This window comes from Ambystoma mexicanum, chromosome 1p (assembly GCF_040938575.1).
Source record: "Ambystoma mexicanum isolate Mex_15411 chromosome 1p, UKY_AmexF1_1, whole genome shotgun sequence".
NCBI lineage: Eukaryota > Metazoa > Chordata > Amphibia > Caudata > Ambystomatidae > Ambystoma > Ambystoma mexicanum.
In genome coordinates this window covers 1,498,434,276-1,498,457,454 of record NC_090921.1, presented here as the reverse complement: position 1 = coordinate 1,498,457,454, position 23,179 = coordinate 1,498,434,276, and the positions used below count along the sequence as shown (strand labels likewise).

Here is a 23,179-nt window from a genome sequence, read left to right as displayed (position 1 = left end):
TGTAATTCAGTCACTACCTTTGGTAGGAAAGCTGGGTTCGTCCGAAGGACTACCTTGTTCATGTGAAAGACCAAGAAAGGATGCTCCACCGACAACGCCTGGAGCTCACTCACTCTCCTCGCTGACGTAACGGCGACCAGAAAGGACACTTTCCAGGACACGTACTTGAGGTCAACCGTAGCCATTGGCTCAAAGGGTTTATGGCACAGCGCCGCCAGGACTACATTTAGGTCCCAAGGCGGGTGCACACTACGAACCGGAGGGTAGAGGCGTGTCAAACCAGCAAAATGTCTCTTCACCACCGGGTTAGTTAACGAATAAGAACACCGGTCTGTAGAGAGGTAGGCGGAAATCGCCGAGAGAGAGAAGTCCTGCAGGACAAGACATGAACCCCTGACTCTGCTAGGGAGGAGACAAAGGACAGCACTGTCAATCGTCGCCACCCTCTGGTCCAATTCTTTCTCCAAACACCAATGACAGAACCTGAGCCATTTACTCTTGTATTGGGATCTGGTCGAGGGTTTCCTGGCTGCCTGGATAATGTGCATGTTATCCGCACACAAACCCAAAGGCTCTAGAGCCGTGAACTCAGGCACCATGCCGCCAAGTTGAGCGATTGTGGGGAGGGGTGCCACATCTGCTGTTCCCCTTGGTGAAGAAGATCGGGAGTTACTGGTAACCTGATCGGCGGACACACCGACAGGTGTTGAAGTTCTGAGAACCAAAACCTGGCTGGCCACCACGGGGCTATTAGTAGAAGATAACAGTTGACAGAGCTCTTCAACTGCCAAATTGCTCGATGAACCAGAGGTAGCGGCTGGAAGGCGTTAGCTCTCATGTTGTGCCATGGGATCGAGTGCGTCCCCCAGAGAGGAGGCTCCCAGCCCCCGCTCTGGCGGCGTACTGAGGAAGCTTCTTGTTTGCCGCCGTGGCGAAGAGGTCCACCTCCGGTGTGCCCCAACACAAGAAAATCCATGAGAGGATCTCTGCCTTCAACTCCCACTCATAGCTGACCACTGTCCGCCGGCTGAGGGCATCCGCGGTGACATTCAGCCGGCCCGGGATGTGCACGGCAAGCAGCCAAACCCCATGACGCACAGCCCACTCCCAAATCTGAATGGACAGATCCACGAGAGGGGGAAGACTTTGTTCCCCCTTGCTTGTTTATGTAGTACATCAACACTGCATTGTCCGTTCTTATGCAGACCGCATTGTCCGTTCTTATGCAGACCACCTTGTTGACAATGAGAGGTCTGTACGCTTTGAGCGCCAGAAAAAATCGGCAGAAGCTCCAATTGATTTATGTGCAGGAGCTTGTCCTGAGTTGACCAGAGGTCCGAGACCTGAAGAAGATCTAACGTCGCACCCCACCCGAAAAGGGAGGAGTCTGTCGTGATCGTCAACATGGGGGCTGGGTCCTGGAACCCCACGCCCACTGACACGTTGCTGAGAGATGACCACCAGTCCAGGTCCACTCTCATGGAATCCGGAATCATTATCCGTTTGGATTCCGTGTCCACAGCCCGACGCCAGGAACTCCGAAGAGCCATCTGGGTCCGTCTCATTTTGAGACGAGCAAGAGGAAGAGCCAGCACACACGATGCCATGAGGCCCAGAAGCCTCTGGAACCACCAGGCCGACATGCTCTCCGACTGTGTAAACATCTGACACGTGGCCAACAGATCCACCATTCTGTCCCCGGTCAGATACACTCGGCAGTCTATCGTGTTCCAACGAAAACCCAGGAAAGTCAGGTCCTGTGAGCCCGTCATGGAGGATTTCCGCCAGTTCACCGACAGCCCAAGATGGAACAGGAGCTGAAGGAGAGACTGGAGGTTGCCCACCGTTGCCAACGGGCAAGGGCTGCGTAGGAGCCAGTCGTCCAAATAGGGATACACATGGATACCCTGGAGACGAAGATGGGGCGCGATCACCGTCATCATCTTCGTGAAGACATGCGGCGCCGAACTGAGGGCAAAAGGAAGCACCCGAAACTGGAAGTGCTTCTCGACCAAGGAGAAACAGAGGTATCTCCTGTGTGGGTTCCAAATCAGGATATGCATGTACGCATCCTGAAGATCCACCACGCTGAGCCAATCGTCTGCCTGCAACGAGGAGCGAATCTGGCCGGGCGTGATCATCTTGAATTTCTCTTGGGGTAAGGAAAGATTGAACTGGGAAAGGTCTAGGATGGTGCGCAGGCCAGCCTGGTTGGGTTTGGGCACCGTAAACAGCCCGGAGTAGAAGCCCTCCCCTCGCTCCCCAAGGGGAACAGGTTCCACAGCTCTGAGGTCCAGAAGTTTCTGAACCTCGGCCTTGAGGGAGGGTGAGCCAGACAGCTGAAAAGGAGGGTTGAGGGGTGGGGTAGGGGTTAAAGGTAAGCGGAAGCTCGCTCGAGCGACTGACAAGACCCATCTGTCTTCTGTGATGGTCTGCCAAGCCTCCCAATGAGGCGCAATGCGTCCTCCCACCGGGGTCTCGTGCGAGCACGGAAAACCCCCATTTGGCAGGTTTATCGGTGGCGGTGCCACCTGAACCGGATGAGGAGGCTGAGGAGCGGGAGAAATACTGTGTACGCTGTTGTCTACGGCGGTTATTCCCCGCAGGAGTATCTACTCTACGATTTTTGCGGTCGAGGAAGCCCCTAAAACCAGAGGAAGGTCGACCTTGCGACAACGGCCTTTGAGTCTTGAAGGGAGGCTTAACCAGAACAGATAATGATTTGGCCGTCTGAGTGCTATCTTTGGTTTTGGTAGAAGAGTGAAAAAGCTCCTTACCATCAAATGGAAGGTCCAGGACCTTGTCTTGCACCTCCTTCGAGAACTTAGTGGCATGCAGCCATGCTTGCCGCGAGGTATCAAGCCCTAGTATCAGACCCCGAGCCGAGGTGTCTACGTGACGAGCCGCAGCCTCCAGGAGATCCTGGGCCAAAACCCTGGCATCGGAAAGGCCTCTGAAATCCTCCAGCTTCTCGACCGGAATATGCTCCTCAAACTGCGACAGACCTCTCCACATCCCCATGTTAGCTCCCGCCAAAATCAATTCTGCATTGGCCTGCCTGAGCTGCAAGGCCGAATTGGCAAAGATTTTCCTCCCTAGGGACTCCAGGAGCTGGTCCTCCTTTCCCAAGACCTGAGTCGCCGTCGCGGAGGAGGAAGCTGCAGGTCTGGATTGCAACGAGCCCGCAGCCACCACTGTGGAGGAGGGAGGCGGACAAGACGACAAGGCCACTTCTTCCGAGTAATGTAGCCTGTACCTCGCGTCAATCTTTTTATTTACAAAAAGTCCTGAGTGTGGCTTTTCCCAAACTCTTCGGACCTTGGCCAGAACGTCCTTCTGCAAGAACAGGATGGTACGCTCCAAAGAAGACAAGGTGAACGCCCCAGAAAGCACACCCTCCTGCGGGGCAGGTGCCTCGGGCACCGGAACATCCAAGAAGCTCATGTCCCGTACCCAGTCATAGAAAGCTCTGGTAGAGAGGGGCAGTTGTCATGATGCCTACCTCCAAGGAGCCAGGTCCGACCCAGCAACCCCAGAGGCAGGCATCATTTTCCCCCAGGGGAGTGCCAGCGGGCCCAAGCTGGGGCCCTTTGGACGCAGGCCTGGCGCCTTAGGCGCCAGGCTCATGTTGGACCCCTGTCCTGGCGCCTTAGGCACCAGGCTCATAAAGCTAGATATGTGTTCAAGTGTTTTAATGTGCACTTACCTGATGCAGACCATGCTGCCACATCCAAGCCCTCTTGAGGCCTGAATGAACTACTTTACCTGTGGGATTACTTTCCACCCGGGTGTGGTCGGGGAAGGATACATACCTGATCGGAGGAAGGATACACACTTGGAACTTCTTCCAAAGCTATTTAAACCACACCCGATCAGCAACTCACGCTTCGCGCTGTTCTACTCCTCGCAGCTGGACGCTCACCGTGTCAGCTCCTGCATCTGGACCTCAGCCAATCCTGTCAGTATCCTGGGTCACCTGCAAAGGGAGACAAAAGACCTTACCTGCTAAATCAGCACCACAGAGACATCACACCGACGATCCTGAAAAGGAAGACATTTTAAAAGCATTTCGCTACGATCGCTGCAGAGCTGCATTTCACTCACCTTTCCTGGACGCCACCATCTTCAGCAGCGATCATCCAGATCCACAGCCACTTCCCAGAACCTAGAGAGAAAGACAAGAACAAGGTGAGAGAAGGAAGGGAATAGGAAAAGCTCAGTTTCCTTCTAAGTCTTACCTGTTGGGTCATTCCCATTTCATTTCGGGTCTTGTCGCTTCCAGGCATCCGGACCCCAGCCCCTATGGGGGGAAAAAAGACAAAGACATTGAATGAGCAAATGCAAAGACATTACCCGAGCGCTCATCCAGAACTTACCTGTCATTTACTGGAACTGCACGTTTCACTTCGGGTCGGCGCCATATCTCCGGCATTCCGAACCCCGGCCCCTAAGGGGAAAAAGACAATGAACATTATTATTAAGCTTGGCCTTTTGAACTTGCAACAGAACTTTTACAGAGCCTTACCTGAATAGTCAAGCTTACCTGAACTCCCATAATCCTCAATCCAGTGAAGTAACTGGGTTTCAACGCGCCCCTGCATCAGAAGCAGGATGGAGAGCTCATCCTTCCTGACCCTAAGGTGAGACTTCACGTGGAATCGTGGAAGGGTATCGTGGAGGGTTGGAAGAGAGTGGGAGGCTTGAGCATAACTCAGTCAGTAGGGAATACTCCCTTTTCACACACACGGGAATATTCCTGCGAGCCGGAGAAGCCAGAGTAGAGGGGCCCTTCCTGTCCATCTTCAGAGTCCTGCGCTTCACCATTGAAGAAGCATCAGCACTCGAAGCCAGACCTGCGCCTCCGTGGGAATCAGGTGAGCGTTACAGCAGGTCCTCGTTGTCCTGATCGCCTTGAGGGCCATCTGACAGGACCGGCTCTTGCTGAGCCGAGTCAGGCACTGCCTTGTCCACTGGGGACAATGGTGGCACAGGCAGAAGCGCAGGGGGGAGGCACCACGGGCAAGGGAGGCGCCGGCAGAACCAGCGGCGGAACCACCGACGGGACGGGTGGACATATCTCCTTAAAAAGCCCCTTGAAATATTCCCCCATGGGATCGGTGCGCATAAGCAATTGAAATTTACCGAAAACGGCGTCCTCAGGAGATTGTTTCGGAACCTGAGGAGGCCTCTCATGAGGTGGACAAATCCAGGGACGCAACGGGGAAGGGTGCCACACAGGCCCCTCTGCCGACGTATCCACATAAATCAAGGGAGCCGCCCCCGCGGGCAACGAAACATTGTGCGGAAGAGGCATCCGGGCGTTCCAATCAAAAACCGGCCGGTAAGGATGCGCACAAAGGACCTTAGGTTCACCCGAAGTACCAAACCCTACACCAAGGGCCGATGGTGTAGTTGTAGAGGTAGTACCTAAAATGGCTGCCGCGGTCGTGGCTGGAACGGGCACCATTTTGCCCTCATCTGAGGGGAACTGCGGCACGTGAGGCAGGGGTCCCAGTCGATGGATCAGGGTGTCTTAATTTTAGCCTTAACGTAAGGAACCTCGGCAGAGCCAGTACTATGAGGCCTGGAATGTTTCCGCGACATACCAACCGCCAACTGAGCCTTCGAAGGAAGAGCCTCAGCACTGCCGGTAAAAGAAGAAACTTTCTTCTTTGCCCCCTCAACAGACCTGGTGTCACCACAAGAGCGGGAACGGTGCGCTGTCACCGACAGGGCCTTGACCGGCCCCTCAGAACTGTTGGTAGCCTTAGCCTCTGTACGAGGGACCTCGTCCCTAGGCCCGGTAGAACCCTTATCGGCACGGGCCTCGAACATGCGTTCGGTAACCTCAAGGCCTCAGGGCGTACCTCGGTTTTGTTTTTGAGGGAAGCCGAAAGAACGGCATCAGAGCAAGCTCCGGTACCACACGACTCAGTAGAACTGGGTCTACACAGCCCCCACAGGAGGGGCCTCGGAGCGTACTTAGGTGGACATAGGCCCCTTACGGAGACCCTCGGAGAAAACTCTGGTAGAATTATTAGGCCCGACAGGCACCTCAGGGCGAACCCCGGTAACAGAGAGATCAACGCCCCTCCCGGCTCGAGAGGAACCCGGGAAGGTATCCCCCGGCCAGGGTGCTCTGAAAATCAAAGAACTTACCAAGCATTTTTTTTTCTCGTCGAGGAACGCCTGAAAATGCGAAGGAGGAGTCAGTTCGAACACCTCCTCCCACCGCTCCAACCGCTGTTGAAGAGCCAGGACCGAAAGGGAGTCACAGTAAAAACAGGAGTCCCAACGGTGTTCCGGACCCAAACACTCTAAATACAGAGGATGGGGATCCGCCCTCGCGAAGCGACGATGAACAGTCTGGAAAATCTAGTTTAGAAGACAGACTAGTAAACGAATGCTAGCGAGAGCCAGAGAGGGGAAAAACGGGAAGAAAATCTTCGAGGATGCAAGTGCGTCCGGCTCCGATCGTGCGGAGAAAAGGACTGATGGGCGATGCGCGGGGCAGAGCCAAGGTGGGCAGGGTTACGGCCGCGTGCCGGGCCCAACGCAAGAAAGAGGGACGGACACATTTTTGAAAACATTTTTTGGATGCTTTTTACATAAGTGCTCCGGTCCCGTCCCACAGGACGGGGAGATGTCCCATAAGTATGGAGGAAAGGGGACAGGACGTAGGAGTATTCATATTCAATACAATTTTATCTTGTGAATGTGCATTTCTATTTTTGATATAAAGTTTGTATTGTAAAGGTTTAAATAAACCATAGACAAACATATTTTTCAAAAAAGCTCTGGGAGCCCAAACCCTGTTGCACTTAAAAACCACAACTCCCAGAATCCCTGTTTTTCTGTTTCCTATCCAAACAACCCCAACCATTCTTCTCCAAGTCCCTCTGATTATTCATTTCCAAACACCCAATCTACCTTGACAAAACACTACCATCCCCACCACCCCCTCTGTTCAGTTCACAAGCCCGGCCATTCCGGTTTATTTTATAAATCCTACCAATCAACTGGGAAGTCAGAAAATGACAAACTACAGTTCCCACAAACCTGCTTACTCATTGCACAAACCCTACAAAACCCAGCCTTCAGAGATCATCTCAAACCCCTCTAGTATGAGGGTTATAATCCCATACAAGACCTTCTCCCCCTCCCACCCCCCCCCATCTCACCATGTAGGATAATCTAAAACACTACCCCCACCACCGCCCTTTTACGACAAACACTTTTGCACAACACAGCGGACTAACACCAGAGCTGTTTACTGACATGTCCCAATACAAGGGTCAGGCAAAGTCAGGTAATTGACCAGAATCACACACCCGATGGCCCTTTCCCACAGGGATAAAAGGTGGAGCACAAGCGCACAGGACAAGGAAGGCAGACAGCACGACATGCGAGCTAACTCAGCATGGAAGTTCAAGAAGAGAAGAAGATGGCGCATAAAGAGAGGGTGACAAGCAGAGCGGTCGTGCCCTTTCCGACCAAGGCCTGTGAAACCTCTGCAGAAAGAATCACAAAACTGCAAACATTAGCCAGTGTGTGTTGCAGCAGATGTCAATGGTACACACAATCCTCCTCTGCCAATTACCAAGCCGGGGGGAGACGCTTGTCTCTGTGGTACCAACATGGACTCCAAAGAGAAAGAAAGCAAAGCGGTTCGTCACAGCCGGTGAGTCGAGGGGAGAGTCGATAAGAAACAGAACTTTGTTGAACGGAAAGTAGCTAACGGCTGATTTGAACTTTGAAAAGTTTAATGAAACTATTGCGACAATAGGAGGAAAACCAGGGGGGAAACCAGCAACAGAGGAGTCCGACACCACGAGGGTGCTCACACAGGAAACTCGGCGATTAGCCGATGGTAGATACTACCGTAAACAGAAGGCCTTGGGGAAAAGGCGAGAAAAGGTTCAAGTGGTCATACAGGGGTCTTGTAAAATCCTCTGTACCGTTGAAAGTTCGACCAACAGATGTTTGTCAAACAAAGGGAAATTTATCCAGCTTGGTGAAATTAGCGCATGAACAGTGTGTTGCAAAGGTTGGCAAGAGTGAAAAGGTTGGCAAGAGTAAACCCTGCGGAGGGATGCTAACGAGAAGGGGTGAATTCTAAAGTGCCAGTATATTGCCAAGAGTGAACCCGGAACAGGGATGCTAACAAAAAAGGGGTGAGGGCTGAGGTCCCTATGAATAGTGTGTTGACGGGAGTGAACCTGACCGAGTGGTGTCCACTGTGAACGGTTTGTAAAAATTGGCAAGAGTGAACCTGGGAGAGGGAAGCAGACAAAAGGGACAAAGCCTGAAGTGTTTAAAAAGACATTAAGATTTAGGAATGAAAGAAGTATTGAAAGACAAGAGGAAGTGAATTGTCCCCCTTGTCATGTGGGTCCGAGCCCGGCAGAGGGAGATCCAGTGGTGAAAAGTATCACCCAAAGTCCATTTGGAAAGAAACTCTATACATCAGGCCCTCGAAGGAAAGAGACTTATTGAAAAGAGACTTAACCATCGACAAACCGGATAGCTAGAACCAAACTGTGAATGCTAGGGCGTGCGTCGTGCTCAGAGATCTATCTTGTACCGTGCTAAAAAAGTGTGGGTAAGGAGAGACCCCTGGCAATCAAACCTGGCTTATTTGTGAACACTTTATTGAAAACCCTATCCCACACTCTCTGTAATTAGTTGTAAGGAATTACAACATGTATATATTTTTTTAATAGGCCTTTTACTTTGACAAGACGCCCCAAGGACTGCCTTATTTTTCATTTGATGGTCGAAGCATGCTCCACTCTTAGATTTAGGTTAGGCGTTTTTCCACCCTGCATTTACAGTTTAACACCCTTGAACTGTGATCATTTGTGTTTTTACTGTTGCCACCATGGGCTCCAACACTACTTACCAGCTTACTTTTGCAGGTATCCTTTAGGCAGTGTACCCTTTCAAAGAACCAAATCCTGCTAACATTTATTTGAACAATAATCGAATGCTACATGTCACCTTTGACTGAACAGCCTTTCTATGCCTCGTAAAAAGCAACATGACTGGTACACAACATAATATAACATGACATAACACAATGTGCTTTAACCTGTTAGTAAAACGAATACATTTTGAAAATGCTAGTTTTATGCGCTTAACAAAACAGGTTTTTGTTTTTTATTCTTTATTTCTCTTCAGAGCAATCTATTGACAAATGGTCTTTATCAAGGCTGCTAAATGATCCAAATTACTACATGAAACGGTTAGTAATTATTATTCGATAAAAACACAAGTCAATCAAATCATATACAAAAGAGCCATTGATCAATCGGCAAACAAAAAAGTAAAATCATAGCATTCATGAAGAAAATTAATTACACATACCAGGGTGGAGTTGGGTATGTAGGTGAAGTAACAGGCAAAGCATGGAAAAAAATATATAAGATTAACCAATTATGAAACAGAGTATCCAATTAGAGTTGCCTATACAAAGCCCTCCAGATAAGGTGTGCATAAGGCCTTTTTACGCACAGAATTGTTGTCAATATGGCCCTTTTAAATCTTCCTTGCCTACAGCTTACATAGGCTATTTATAGCAGCACCCCCACAAATCTTTGGAGGTCACTGGTTATCCTCTGTTAATATTTATAACAAGGTAATACTTTCTGGGTAATGTAGAAGGGAAATTGTGTTTTGTTGAACTGCCTGCATTGTGTACGTTTGTGTTATTTAACCATTTTGAATCATGATCATGCTTTTCACATTGCCGTAGGAAACATAGAATTGTGTAAAATGAAAATGGTCTTAAACTAGCGCTGCATTTCTGCTTCATTTTCCGCTGTTTTGATCAGATTTAATAGAGGCATCGCAGTTGCAGCATAATGGCAATTTCATACTTTGTTTTCTTTTCATCACCGCAGCACATAATTTGCGATTTATGTCTCAAGGTTTTAGAAGAGCCTCCCAGCAAGCATTTCTTTGGCATTTGTGATAAGGAAAAGCTTTTGGTGTTCTATATGGCAATGTGTTTATTTTAGTCATAAGATTGTATGCATGTGCACGCATGAATGGGCACTGTACATTGTTTGCTGTATTAGAGAGTAAGGAATAGCTGGGCATATAGTTAGAACTTTACTTTAACTCCCTTTCTTACCAGCCGCCCACCGCAAGCGGGAACAATGGATGCAGGTACAAGCAGTGCTGTATATATTTTCAGTGGCACAGATTGTACAGGTTCCTCTGAACAAGACTGCTATATATTCAGTCAAAGTAGCGTAATTTATCAGCAGAGCTACTATAAACAGGTCATGGCACAGCGCCAATTATTCACAGCAGGGTCAATTGCATCATGTCCACATTTCTTAGCAGGACTGCTATGTTTTGGGAAAGTACCAGATTTTCTTGAAAGAGCTGCTGTAATGACAAAGCACGAAGATGTGCTGGCATTTTCTGCAGCGAGCTAAAGTACTGAGCAAGAACTGAGTCCTCCATTTTCACTCCAAAACTCCTGAATCCCATTACTGCAATGTAGCAAACCTTGCACGGAAAACAAAAGATTTCCCCCAAAGAATAGATGGAGAGGGGCGTTTGGTAGGGGGATTTAATAAAGTAGGTGGATGTCAAGGGGGGTGCTGCGAGCTGTCTCCCCTGGATTAAAAATACAGAAAATGTGTTTTACATGCAGGATGTTCGACTGCACAGTAAAAATGTATTTTCCCATAGATCCTTACCACCACCCGCCTGAGCTGATGTGATGCACACTGGCAGGCAGTGCGAGAAGATGGCAATGCTGCCATATAATTGATCTTTCCTACTCTGCTTTGCGCTTTTCAAAACTTCTGCTTCTCCCATGTCACATTACTGAGTCCCACTACCAAAAATCTATCATATTTCAAAGCCTCATTATGAACCTACTCATGCAGGATAGTCCAAACAGGCTGAGAGATTTTTGACAAGCCAGTTATGTCAGGCAAGCCTCTCACGGAACTGCCAGTTCCCTAACCCTATGTGCCTTTCCCCAGTCAACAGCCTTTTGGGAAAGGTAGCTCAGAGGATCAATAGCCCTGCTGCAGAGATCATTGTATAACCTGTTTGTTCAAATCCTGTTGATAGGTGAGTTAATGCGTCTGCATCAGAGGTATGCATTTAAGATGCAGGTAACATTTAATTGCAACAGAGCGGACTTAGCTTTCGACTTATGAAAAAGGACTAAATGCTCACAGATTCAGAACACGCACCTCTCATCCGGATCATACAATAAATGCGCCTTTTTTACGGCGACCACTGGAAATGTTTTTTATTTCGACCCTATATTTGTGATGGGAAAGGTACAGTGTACAAGGCATAAATTAGTTTTCAAAAATTGATTAGCAGAGTTTGCTAATTAAATGTTTTTTGATTAGCAAACAGACCTATTTGATTAGCAATTTTGTACTGATATTGTTAATGTCACAAGACGAAATTTGTACCCATGACATGAGCAAAAATACAGCAGTTATGCGTACCGCTGAAATAAAACATTAGTGAGAGGAGTCGGGCCTTGCCATTTCTTTAAATTTCAGCTAGACCTGCAGGTCGGGTAACTTAGTTCACCTATTCAGCCTAAGAGAAATGCACTCGACCCATAGGCACGGAGGACAACAAATTGAAAATGCGATTTCTGTCAAATGTTGCATGTTTCTACAAACCCACTTTATGTTTGGCACACTGCTGCCTCCCAGACGCCAGCCATGCACAGTGAAACTTGTATTTGATATGTACTGCAAACAAAGAAGATGTTAAAGTTTCAAACTTCCCCTGTAAATGCTACTGGGCCTTCATAAAATCTACTCGACTATGCGAGTGGGCGAAAAGACTTTGCGAGCCAGAGTCTGTAAAATGTAAAAGTTTAGCAGCGTGAATGGATACAAATAAATAGATATGATCAAAAAGGCTCTGAAAACGGTTTGTCCAGTTGTCTCCACACAGGTGGTAATATATAATGCAATCAAATAATACAATCATAAGCATAAAGCAAAGCGAGCTCTGGAGGCTAACTTCAGCGTTTGGTATTGAAGTAGATCTGTAGATGTACAGACTGGATAGAACTACTGATCACTACTTTGCATAAGCATCTAGTTTGCTTTGTGTATTCATTATGTAAGAGGCAAGAAAGAGACTAAGCAGAGTGGATTGAGTAGCAGGTAGAGAACTGGGAAAACTAGGTGGAATATTGTAGTTTGTGGTCCTCTCACATTCAGGGTAACCGGTATAAAGCAACAGGATGAGGATATACAATATCAAGGAGTATGGGTTCGCTCATGGGTTGAGCACCCGTTGCAAGATGTATGCAACCTGCAAAACAAAGTTTGTCATCAAAAGCATTTGATTATGTGATCATGTGTATATTCAAAAGTGTTCACTCGTCAATATGGTGCATTTATCCCAATAAAATGAAATATATTTGACACTGACATTTAGATACACTAACCTAACCATTGCTGTAAAGCATGGAGATGATGCAGTGTTTTACAGTATCAATACTGTAATTATGCATTATGTAACAGCTTACATTTTAGAAATGGAATTGCATGACTATCTTTTTTAAAAAAAATATAAAGTCGACACATACATCTTTTTGCCAGACAGGATATAGAAAGCTTAATAAAAAGTATCATCCCGATTCTTTCTTTTTCAAATAATTGCAATCAAGAAGTAAATTCCTGCCTAGCACTCCCACACATGCCTTTGGCACTCACGAGTGGAGGAGACGATTACTGCTGCACTTCCTCTGCATTAGCACTTGAAGTGAACAGAGAAAAGAGGGTGAAGAGAGCACAGAGGGTAAGATAGGAATGCAGGGCGAACTGTGCTTTCATTGAAGAGGGCAACTTAAATAGCTAACTTTGCTACACAAATGTCCACTTGATTAGCAAACCTACAGAATTGCATAGCAAATTGCTATGCGACACTGCTTATTTTATGGCTTGAGTGTATATAATGGAAGTAGAGGGTAACAGGGGTTTGGGGGTCTCCTTGTGTGTGTATATATATATATATATATATATTAGGGTGAAAAGGGCATTGATTTTTTTTCTTTAAAAAAATAAAATCAGCATGTTCGGCAATCGAAGTAAAAACGGCACAGTGATCACATATATCCCCTCTCATCGGGCCCGCTATACATTGGCTCGGAACACACATCTCATCAGGGCTGCTATACTTGCTAGGGGTCAGAACACATCTCATCTGGGCTCTTATACTTGTAATGGCACAAGCCATCTGCATTCAAGCAAGTACTGCATCTGGTGAGAAACCTCTAACTCTATAATTCCCAACCTAACAGCCAAACAAGGTTTGCGCACATCTAAAAAAGGAGCGCACAATGGTAAAGCTGCACTGGATTTGTAAATAGAAAAGGCATTTTCAGCTTTTTAAATATTTATTGGTGCCATGTCAAAAGACAAAAAGGAGAAAAAGAGCAACTCTGAACCTAAGCAATACAGGTTAACAAAGAATGCATTAGACAATCCACAAACAGGAATTCGAGCAACAGGAAGAGACGGACCAATGAGCTACATAAGAGAGCAACAAAGAAAGTGAGAAGGGAAACAGAGGTAAATAGGACACACACACACACACAACATAGGAGTGAGGGATAGAAGCAGAGCAAAAAAGACAGACCGTAAAATAAGAAAACACAGATCAACAGCAGACAGTGAGATCTGGAAATAGAAAATCCGCATTAGAGAAAGGCAGGCCAATAACATAAGAGGCAGTGCAAGAAAGATAATCAAAAGGAGTAGCAACCATAACAGAGAAAATGAAAAAACGATATAGCCAGAGTAATGACATAAGAGAGGAAGAGGAGTTGTATCAACCGATACAGCACAATGTAGGAGGGAAACAGCAATAATAGAACGCAGAGATGGGAGAGGAAGAGTGACAGAGCAACAGACCTTAAAACGTGGCATAGCAACAATTAAAAGAGAGGCAGAACATCAGAAAGTGAGACAGGGGAAACAGAGTAGCAAAGGGAAGGAGAGATGGAGCGAAAAACATGGAGTGGCTGTCAAGTAGGTAGTGCCGGGCAGCAACAGTAGGCCCAAGAGGCAAAGAAGTGATGCTGGTAGAGTGAGGGACTTGATTTATGATGCAACTAGCTGGAATCTGTAGTAGTTCTTAACAGAGTTTTGTGTCCAGGTATATTGAAGATTAAGTTGGGTAGTACGCACCAGCAAGTTCTTTTGTCAGTAATGTTTTCGAACACAGTTTTAATGTTATCACAAATTGGATAGTTGTCAGACACTTTTTTACTCTCTTGCGACGGAAGAAACTAATTTTTACTCTTGAAATTGGATTTACTTTACAATTCTAAAAACAAAGTAAAATACTCTCACGACAAAATCCCATCTGGAGCACTGCCTATACAGATCAATCACGATGTGTTTCACCCAGTGATGGCATTTAGTTTGCTAACCAGTTATTCGTAGTAGTCATAATGGGTACATTCCTTGTGAGAAATCCTAGATGCCAAAATAACATGCACGGATTTAGACTCACCAAAATTAGTGTGAAAGTCCCAGAACTAACATTGTCAATCCCCTTACTAGTGGTGACATGAGGGTGGGTACCTGTAGACTGCATCAAATAGCATGCTTCCAAATCAAAACAAGCATGCTATTTCATGCAGTCCACGGGTACCCACCCGCATGTCACCACTAGTAAAGGGCTTGACAATATGTTTGTTTTTGGACTACACACTGGGGAGTCTAAATCCTTGCATGTTATCTTGGCATCTGGTATCTCTCACAAGGACTGCACCCATCATGACTGTTAGGAAGAATTCTCATTTTTGTGCTAATTACCTTCAACCTTAGAGACCCTCCGCCCCCCCCCCCCAAGCTCTTTTGCTGGACTTTAGGACTTTTAATTTTAACCCTGGAGTGAGTGAGCCCTTTTTCTCACTCTCTCGTGTGTTTTGATCAGATTTGGATTTTATGTTTCCTTTGTTTTTGGAGTCTGACAAACTCCATAGGCTAACTACTCGTTCCACTCATGCACACCTTCTTACGATACCTAGATTTCAATTACAAAAAGCAGGAGGTAACAATTCCCTGGTGTTAGCAGCTAAACTGTGGAATTCCATGCCTTTGGCATTAAGATCGGAACCGTCCTTTTGGACCTTTAGAAAAAATCTGAAAACCTGTCCCTTTGCACAGGATCGGTAAAGTACCATCAATCCCACACCTAACTTGTATCTGTAATGCGATTACATTTCTGTCCTTCTATGCATCCTATTGTACCTACATTGCAACCTCGACCTTCTGTAACAATGCTGTAATTGTCAAGTAATGCGCCCAGATACCTTTGGGTTAGGTGCGCTATATAAATGAATAAATAACCTTTCCTTTATACAAACCTCAGAATCTACAAAGCGTACAAGTGATATATAAATGCCATTACTGTCCTAGTTAGTGAATTCACCTCAGGGTGTAGGAAGTGTGTATCAAGCATCTCTAAAGAGTATCTACTTGCTTTGTATTGATTCTGAGAAAGTATATTTGATTGCTACATATAGAAGTGTGATTTGGAAACTTTATTGGTGGATTTCATTGCTACAGCTTACTTACCGCTCTTGAGACAAGTCTGGCTGTTCAGTCACACTACCAACTTGTGTAGTATAGACCTATAGCAATAGGTGGGTTACCTAATATCAAGAGGACAAGGGTTGTGCAGTCTCCCACAGGGTTACTACATCAATTCCTGCCCAACAATGACTACTTATAACTGGTTATCACACTAAATGCCATCACAGGTTGAAACAAACATTGTGATTTAGGTGTATAGGCAACTCTAAATGGATACTGCGTTTCATAATTGGTTAAATGTATACATTTGTCTATGCTTCACCCCTTACTACATACCCAACTCCACCATGATGTGTAATTCATTTTGTTCATGAATGCTATGATTTTACTTTACGTTTTTTGTTTGCCTATTGATCAATGGATCTTTTTGATAGGAGTTTTTTTGGGATCAAATAATAATTACTTAACTGTACCAGGATACTTTGCTGCACAGGCTTCTTTTTAATTAAAGAGTGCAACTGTCAACAGTAGCCGATTCTTTTCAGGAGTTTCTAGGGTGCAAAGCACTGCTGTGCACAAGTAAAATGCCCTCAAGAAATGGAAATTAAAGCAAAGTAAATATCACAACAATGAGTTTACGTGAAACCAACGAAACAAGTACAGAAAAACACTGCCGCTTTTTCAGAATTTTTTTTCTGCAAAATCACAACAAAAAAAATCCCCCCCTTCAGCTTTTTAAACGACTTGGCACCACATATAAACAAAGAGGAAGCTTCATAAAATGCATGAAACATTGATTTGTGTAGCATTGGGATCAGCATTTGCCAAACAATGCTATAATGGAGCGAGTTACTTTTCGGTAATATTAAAAAGGGACACCTCACTTCACTTGGCCATGGGGTAGTTACCGGAAGGGTCTGCCATCCTATAAAAAAATCTGTCTAGACTGCACATTCTCTTCATGACAAAACCAAAAGACACCCAAACGAGTCTGCCCTCCAATTCACCACATGCACATCGTTCATCCCACTAACAAATCTTCTCCCACATCCTTTCTTGGAATATTCATTCAATTTACCCCTTCAGCTCATCCAAGATTGCAAGTTATATACAATTTTAAATTATAGGGTACTGTTTTCAAAAAGTAGGACCTTCAGTCTGTAACTTCATATTAATCTTACAGTTCTGAGGTAGTACCTGCTAATGCAAGACTCTGAAAACAATTGTGGATAGCCCGATAATCCAATACAACATGTACCCATCTTCAGAGCAACACCTTTATGGCAGTTAATTTGTTGACATTATAGTAGAATACACATGGAGAGGCTCCAATGACATGAAGGCACTTACCGGCTTGCCTCTTCTTCAGCGTTACATAGGGTAGCAGGTCATGGCGGGTAATAATCCTCAGCAACTGTAGCACCTGTCGAAAATTGGTTTCATCACAACGGCCCTGTCTTTCCAGTGCAAGCAGAAAGTCCCGACCACTCCGAATCATTCCCCGTTCATAGTCATCAATCACATCCACAAAAAGGAAAGAGAGCACTCTGACATCTCTGTGTGTCAAGTGAGTGCCTACAATGTCAAACATCCGATGCAAACTGTAAAGGCCGTGCTCTCGGTCACCAGTCTCCTCCGGCCAAGCTTGCGCCCGACTCCGTTTCAAGGAGGCCATCTCGCCCGAAAATGCACTCTCGCCTCGAGGACTTCCTAGACTCCACTTTCCAAGAGAACGAGAACAATTCACGGCACTGTCGAACGAGAAAACAAAGATGTTGATATATTTTTTGTCATTCTCAAAATCAAGCCAGATACTAACGGCATTTTTTGTCTGCAAATGTTACTAAAATTTAAATAAACGTATTCATAATAAGTGAAGCAGTATTAAGCAGTCACTCCATCTGCCGGATGTGGCAACACACAAAGATACCAGAACCAATAAGCCTGGTTATTTTTTTTTACAGTGAAAAACTTCTGATGTGCCTTTTTAGGTTCACATCCTAGTACGGCCCAACTCAGCCTTTCAACCTACCAAGGTCAATAAACGAGCAATTCCATTTGTTAAATGTTAAAAGGTATTTGTACCGCACACCATCACCAACGGAATTGGTCCCCAGGCGGATCTGTAAACGATAAAGGTGGGATGGGTTAGTAAGGTGAAAACGGGAGTAGGATAGTGAGGAGTGGTGTTCTGTTGGCAGCTTCAACTCAGTACACACCGGGTGCTGAGCTTTGGTGCGGGTATCGGATCAGAGTCAGTCTGCGTGTGCTGTTCCGGCTTATGTGTTGTTGCAGTGTTGTGAAGTGCGTGAGGCTTGTTGTGCGAGAGATGGTTGTGTGAGTTTTTTGAGTGAGATAAGTATGCAGAGTTTGAGCTTATATTGGTTAGTGGGTTACCTGACCTTTACCATGCTAACATTCACAGTTCTGTCCGAGTGGCACTTGCTGGCCCTCACATACCGATCTAGACGCGGCGCAGGCCAACGTCTAGGACTCCATCCAGGTGTGGTCATGCCAACATTCACACTCCTACCCAGATGCAGTGCAGGCTAGTGTCCAGAGACCCGTCCAGGTGTGGGCATGCTAACATTCACAACTCCATCTGAGCGCCACGCAGGCTGGTGTTCACAACTCCAGGTGTGGCGCATGTTAGCATTTATGTTTTTCTAGGTGTTTTCCTTCAATCTCTCCTATCTAGATGCGACGCAGGCCAACGTCCATCTAGATGCGTCTGCCGGTCTGGATATGTTCGCCCATTTGTATGTAAATGGAATATGTACAAGGCTTTGGCAAAAGCGGTATGTAATACATGATCTTATCATTTAGGCAAGCCAAATGCAGGCTTTCCTCACACAAAGCAGAAAAAGTGCAGGCAGCCACGGGCACAATCTTCACATCCATCTACTATAAAGTTCCTACCTTTAATCTAGAAGCATTTTACGCACTCTGAGCCCCAACACTTTTCTCCCACAATATTAACAGTTTAAAATAACATCCCCATCCTCGAGACATTGCAAAGAAGCCGCAGGGCAGTAATTCTATGTTAAAACAAGAATTATGCTTCATCTTTAATTAGCATCGAAATTTCCAAAATGGAAATTTAACCTCCAACACATTTTTTTCAGAAATTTCAAGGAAATGTCAAAAACATTAATTCAACTAGTTGATCTAACAGCTCAATCATATTCATCTTGCTACTATAATTAATCGTTTCACCATCTCCAACAGTGCACATTTTAGTCTTTTACTGAATTACAATTACTACTTACCAGTGATCGCCTTTCTGTAGCTGGTATTGGCACACCACGTTGCAGCGCAAGCCTTTCTGTGCACCACTGTGCTGCAGAACGCCTTTTGGCGCGGCCACAGTGACATGGTAGCCAACTCACTGCCGGTCATTTGCCGCGAGGATCATTTCAGCGCAGCTGCTGTCAACATTTAGCAGTTGACTTCCAAATGACCCTCACACCTGATGAGCGATAGCTATTTGGGCTGGATTATCCCTTGCAAAATTGACATGTTCACAGGTATTGTGCTGCACACAGCCGGAGAATGTGTGACATTTGCGAAAGATAATTTGTCGCTCAGAGGATGATCTACAAATGGGCTGCAAAGTCATCTGCTGAATGCTGGCATTTCGCAGCTGGGCCTAAACAGCCCTTGTGCCAAATAAGCGCATAAAGTGGGAGGTATTTGCAGACATTCTAGTCCATTCATGTCAAAAACATCACACAGGCCAGATGAAATGTTGAGCTGAACTGAGACGAGTTTTGTCATACAATCATGGAATTTCTGTTACCAATGGGACACGGCACAGAAGTACAATGGTTAGAAAGATTACCTTTGTTTTTATTATGTAACTTCTCATGCAATCCGTACACAATTTAAGTACATATGGGCAGTTGATTTGGCACAGGCAGACCCTTCGTGGTGTAGCTTTGCTTTTTAAAACTTTTTGAACACTTCTTTACAAAAGCCTTTTGCTGCCATGTTGGTCTGTTCAGTCCCTGGCAAAAAAGGTTTTCAATTGGAGGTCAATTTTTAATAGTTAGGGTTTAATTTGTAGCATGATGGACTTTGAAATTCGGAAATAGCGATTTGAACTGAGGGTCTGGCCCAGACGTTATCATTTCCAACATCTGCAGACTTTCTTCTTGTGGCTAAATATAGGACATGCATTACTCACCGCAATCGTACTTCTGATGACTGCATGGTCTTAGATTCACATGCTGTGCATATAGTCCGAGAGGGAGAGAGTGAGAGAGACCTGGTCTTTATGAATGGCGGTTATGGCCACTGAGAAGGCAGTCTTATAGGAGAGGGCCTCATGACTAGCCTTATGCACTGGCTCAAAAGATGGTCCCATTAGTCTTCTAACAACATTCAGGTCCCATCCGGGAGTTTGGTTAGAAATAGGAAGGTGAAGTCTCTTTACCCTTTCCATAAATGAATTCCCCACCAGGAAATCTTGCTCCGAGATGTGGTGTACACAGATGGCAGCAAGGTGGCCCTTTAGGGAGTTGAAAACGAGTCCTGAATCTAAGAGGTGTATTAGATAAAGGACTATGGGCCTCATCACGAGTAAGGCGTTATCCCAGTGGTAAATCCACCAGAATGCCGCTCAATGAAGTTAGCGTTACTGGCACTTGGTCTGGCAGCATTACCTCTGGATCACAAGCAGTGGTATAAAAACCAATTTTTTTTAGTCCACTGGAATCAATGGGGCATTTTCGGCACAATTAAAGCAGCGATAATTGCGCCGCAGTAATCGCGCTGAAAATGGGTTGTATTTACCTCCAGCTCAGAGCTGGAGGGGAATCCTCTAAATTTCCACTTAACTCGTAGTTGGGCGGTGCGGTAATGCTATTACTGCAACTGCCCAACTCATGATGAAGCAGTATATCTTTAGGTGAACAGCTAATAGGGTTGATGTTTTTACTATGGCACCAAATGACAGGTTTCCATTTATTGGAGTAAGAATGCCTGGTGGTAAGTTTTCACACCTCTCTAATTATGTCCATATATCTTTATGGAAGTTTGGAGGTGCTCAAACACGACGACTTCAGGAGCCAAGCTGCTAAATTGAGTGTTTGGTGGCACGGGTGCAGTGTGTTCCCTAGGTCTTTTGACAGCATGTTTGAGCAGTGCAGCATAGGCAAATCTCCTGGGCCACGTTATCCAGATAATGTTCCCTTTGGACCATTTGAGGGTACACGGAGGCGTAATTTGGACATTGGGCATTCTTCAGAGTTGAACAGATTGATGTGTGGACAACCCCATTCTGCAAAGATGTTGCATAGAGTATGTCCTTGCAAGCGCTGCTAGTTTTCTAAGGTGCAAGTCTCTGATTGTGTTCCCCTGGAACATATTGTGATATTAGTAACAGGTGTTCGAGTGCCTATTTCCAAATGCTCGGTGACAGCTGGGTAGCCCTGGAGTAAGAGTGCCCCCCTGTTTGTAAAGATAGTACATGGCAGCAGTGCTGTCAGTAAGGACAAGAACAGTCTTCCCTGTATGTGCATTTGGAAGGCTTTTAGTGCTTTGAACCGGTTTGGTAAGAACTGGTGCAGTCACACTGTGTGAGACTACACAACACTCATCTGCTTGGCATTAGGTTACCCACCTTTTGGTATAGGTCTGTACTACACAAGTTGGTAGTGTGACTGAGCAGCGAGGCCCATCTCAAGAGGGGTAAATGTGAGCTGTACAAATGAAATATGTCACTACAAGTAACCAAGTAAACACACTCAAGGTTTCAGTTATAAATAGTTTAAATTAACATCCATTTTTAAATAAGAATTCTTTAGAAAGGCAATTTGTTCCAACAATGTAAAAAGACTTTCACATTACTTTACAGAATCAAAACAAATTGGTGGATAATCTTTGGATATGCTCCTTACACAATTCGTACACCCTGAGGTGACGGACAGTAATGGCATTTATTTATCACACTAGTAAACTTTGCAGATTCCGAGTCTGTAGAAAGGAAAGCTTAAAGAGAAGTATACAGGTTAGAATAGTTTCTCAACAAATGTGAGGACAACCAAATCTTCCAATGAAGTCTGGATAATCCTTCCCAAGCAGTACCAGCATACAACAAGTTAACACCTATGAGGGACAAACCTTATCAAGTCTCTTCAGGGAGCCAGGACAGCCAAAGCCATTTGGGACACTATGGATATGATGTACTTCTTAGATCAAAGTCTTGCAAAGTTAGAGCCCTCCCCCCCCAAAAAAAAAAAAATTACAAAATAAAATAGATCACTGTAGGGTCACAGGGTCACAAGCTGTAAAGCCTGTGAGAAGTGAGTTGGAATTAACTCAAAAAGAAGGTTAAGCCAATGCAATTCACAAATGAGAAAAGCATGGCTACAGGCAGTGAGGCAAGTACCCCAAGCCTAACCAGTACCTCTTGTTAGAAGAAGAGTGGTCCAGCTGGATTTGGTCTTGCTACAGCAGTGCAAACCCTGGCTCCTGAGTCTCAGTCGTGGGGACAAGAGGGAGAAAGTCTGGAGGGGTCGTCGTCAGCTACGGGCTCTTTTCGGTTCTGCGGAACTTCGCAGTTTCAGCACTTAGCAAACAGCACCGATGCAGGTCACAGATACCGGTTGGACACTTCGATCCTGCACTCGGTGAGGGGGGACTCTGGATCTGGAAGTCCTGCTTTTGGAGGGTCCTTAGGAAGCTCACGTAGCTGGATTCGATACTGCGGCAGAAGTTACACTCAACTATGGACACCCGACCCCAGGCATGGAGTTTCCGCAGCAACGGAGAGGCACAGCAAGTCGGGGATAGTGGTCCAGTGGAGTTTGTCTCTGGGTTAGTTGGTCCCACTAACCCAAGGGGAGAAGTCGTTCCAGCCACAGCTTCCCTGTCAAGGCGTAAAAGGAGTTCAACACAGCAGCAGGGCTTCACCGTGCAATTCAATGGTCCAGGAGGTTGCAGCAAGCTTCGTTCATGGTTTGTCAGGCGTTTCTCCCAGTTTCTCCCCGTCATCGTAGTAAGTGTTTTAGTAGAGGAGGAACTCATTGGCTGTTGTGGCGTTAGCGTTCATTGGCTGCTGGCTGGGCCATGAGCGAAGGAGATTGGATGTTGTCATGGGGACACATAGGACCTGTGTGCTGGGGAGTAACCAAGTTAGGGTGAGCTGAGGGTTGGGTGAGGCACATAGTCTGCTAGCTGCAGGCAGTTAAGGACCCGAAGGGTCTCAAGAGAACAAAAGAACACAGTATTCGTGGCAGGTGCCATTTGCAGTATATTTAGTGCCGGTTGGCTGACGGTCAGTTTCGGAGTCTGGCCATGGGGGTATCAGCATGTTGTCAAGGGTATGTTAAGGTAGAATATAATGCATATCTAGCTCAATAAGGGCAATTACCTGAAGTACGTGAGAGGAATAACAGCCATGGCCGACACATCTGGGTGCAATTGTTTTGGCCGTGGGAGGTTACAGGCCTGAAGGGTCCCAGTGGACAAGGGGCAAGTATATAGTGATCCAGGCTAGTTCGGTGCGGGTCCCAATCAATAACAGGATGAATATGCCCTGTTGGGTTCATACAAGGTGGTTGCTCACCTAGTGAAAGTGCAGGCCAAGTCCCATGCACGTTATAACCAAGGCGGTGAACGATTCA

At 46.0% G+C, this 23,179-nt stretch overlaps 1 protein-coding gene across 2 annotated transcripts in view; it reads right to left on the bottom strand.

Annotated features, from left to right (window-relative positions):
* The window catches only part of DEDD (death effector domain containing), a 184,965-nt gene that overhangs the window by 140,249 nt on the left and 21,537 nt on the right, over positions 1-23,179 (bottom strand). The window contains exons 1-2 of one of the 2 annotated variants that reach the window (XM_069607183.1): positions 17,584-17,675; positions 16,902-17,302 (exon numbers count right to left, since the gene is read on the bottom strand). In XM_069607183.1, coding sequence (XP_069463284.1) covers positions 16,902-17,226 — 325 coding nt within the window. In that variant the 5' untranslated portion in view covers positions 17,227-17,302; positions 17,584-17,675. Of the gene's footprint in view, positions 1-16,901; positions 17,303-17,583; positions 17,676-23,179 lie in introns of those variants that run through there. The other variant, XM_069607182.1, reaches the window with a different exon arrangement.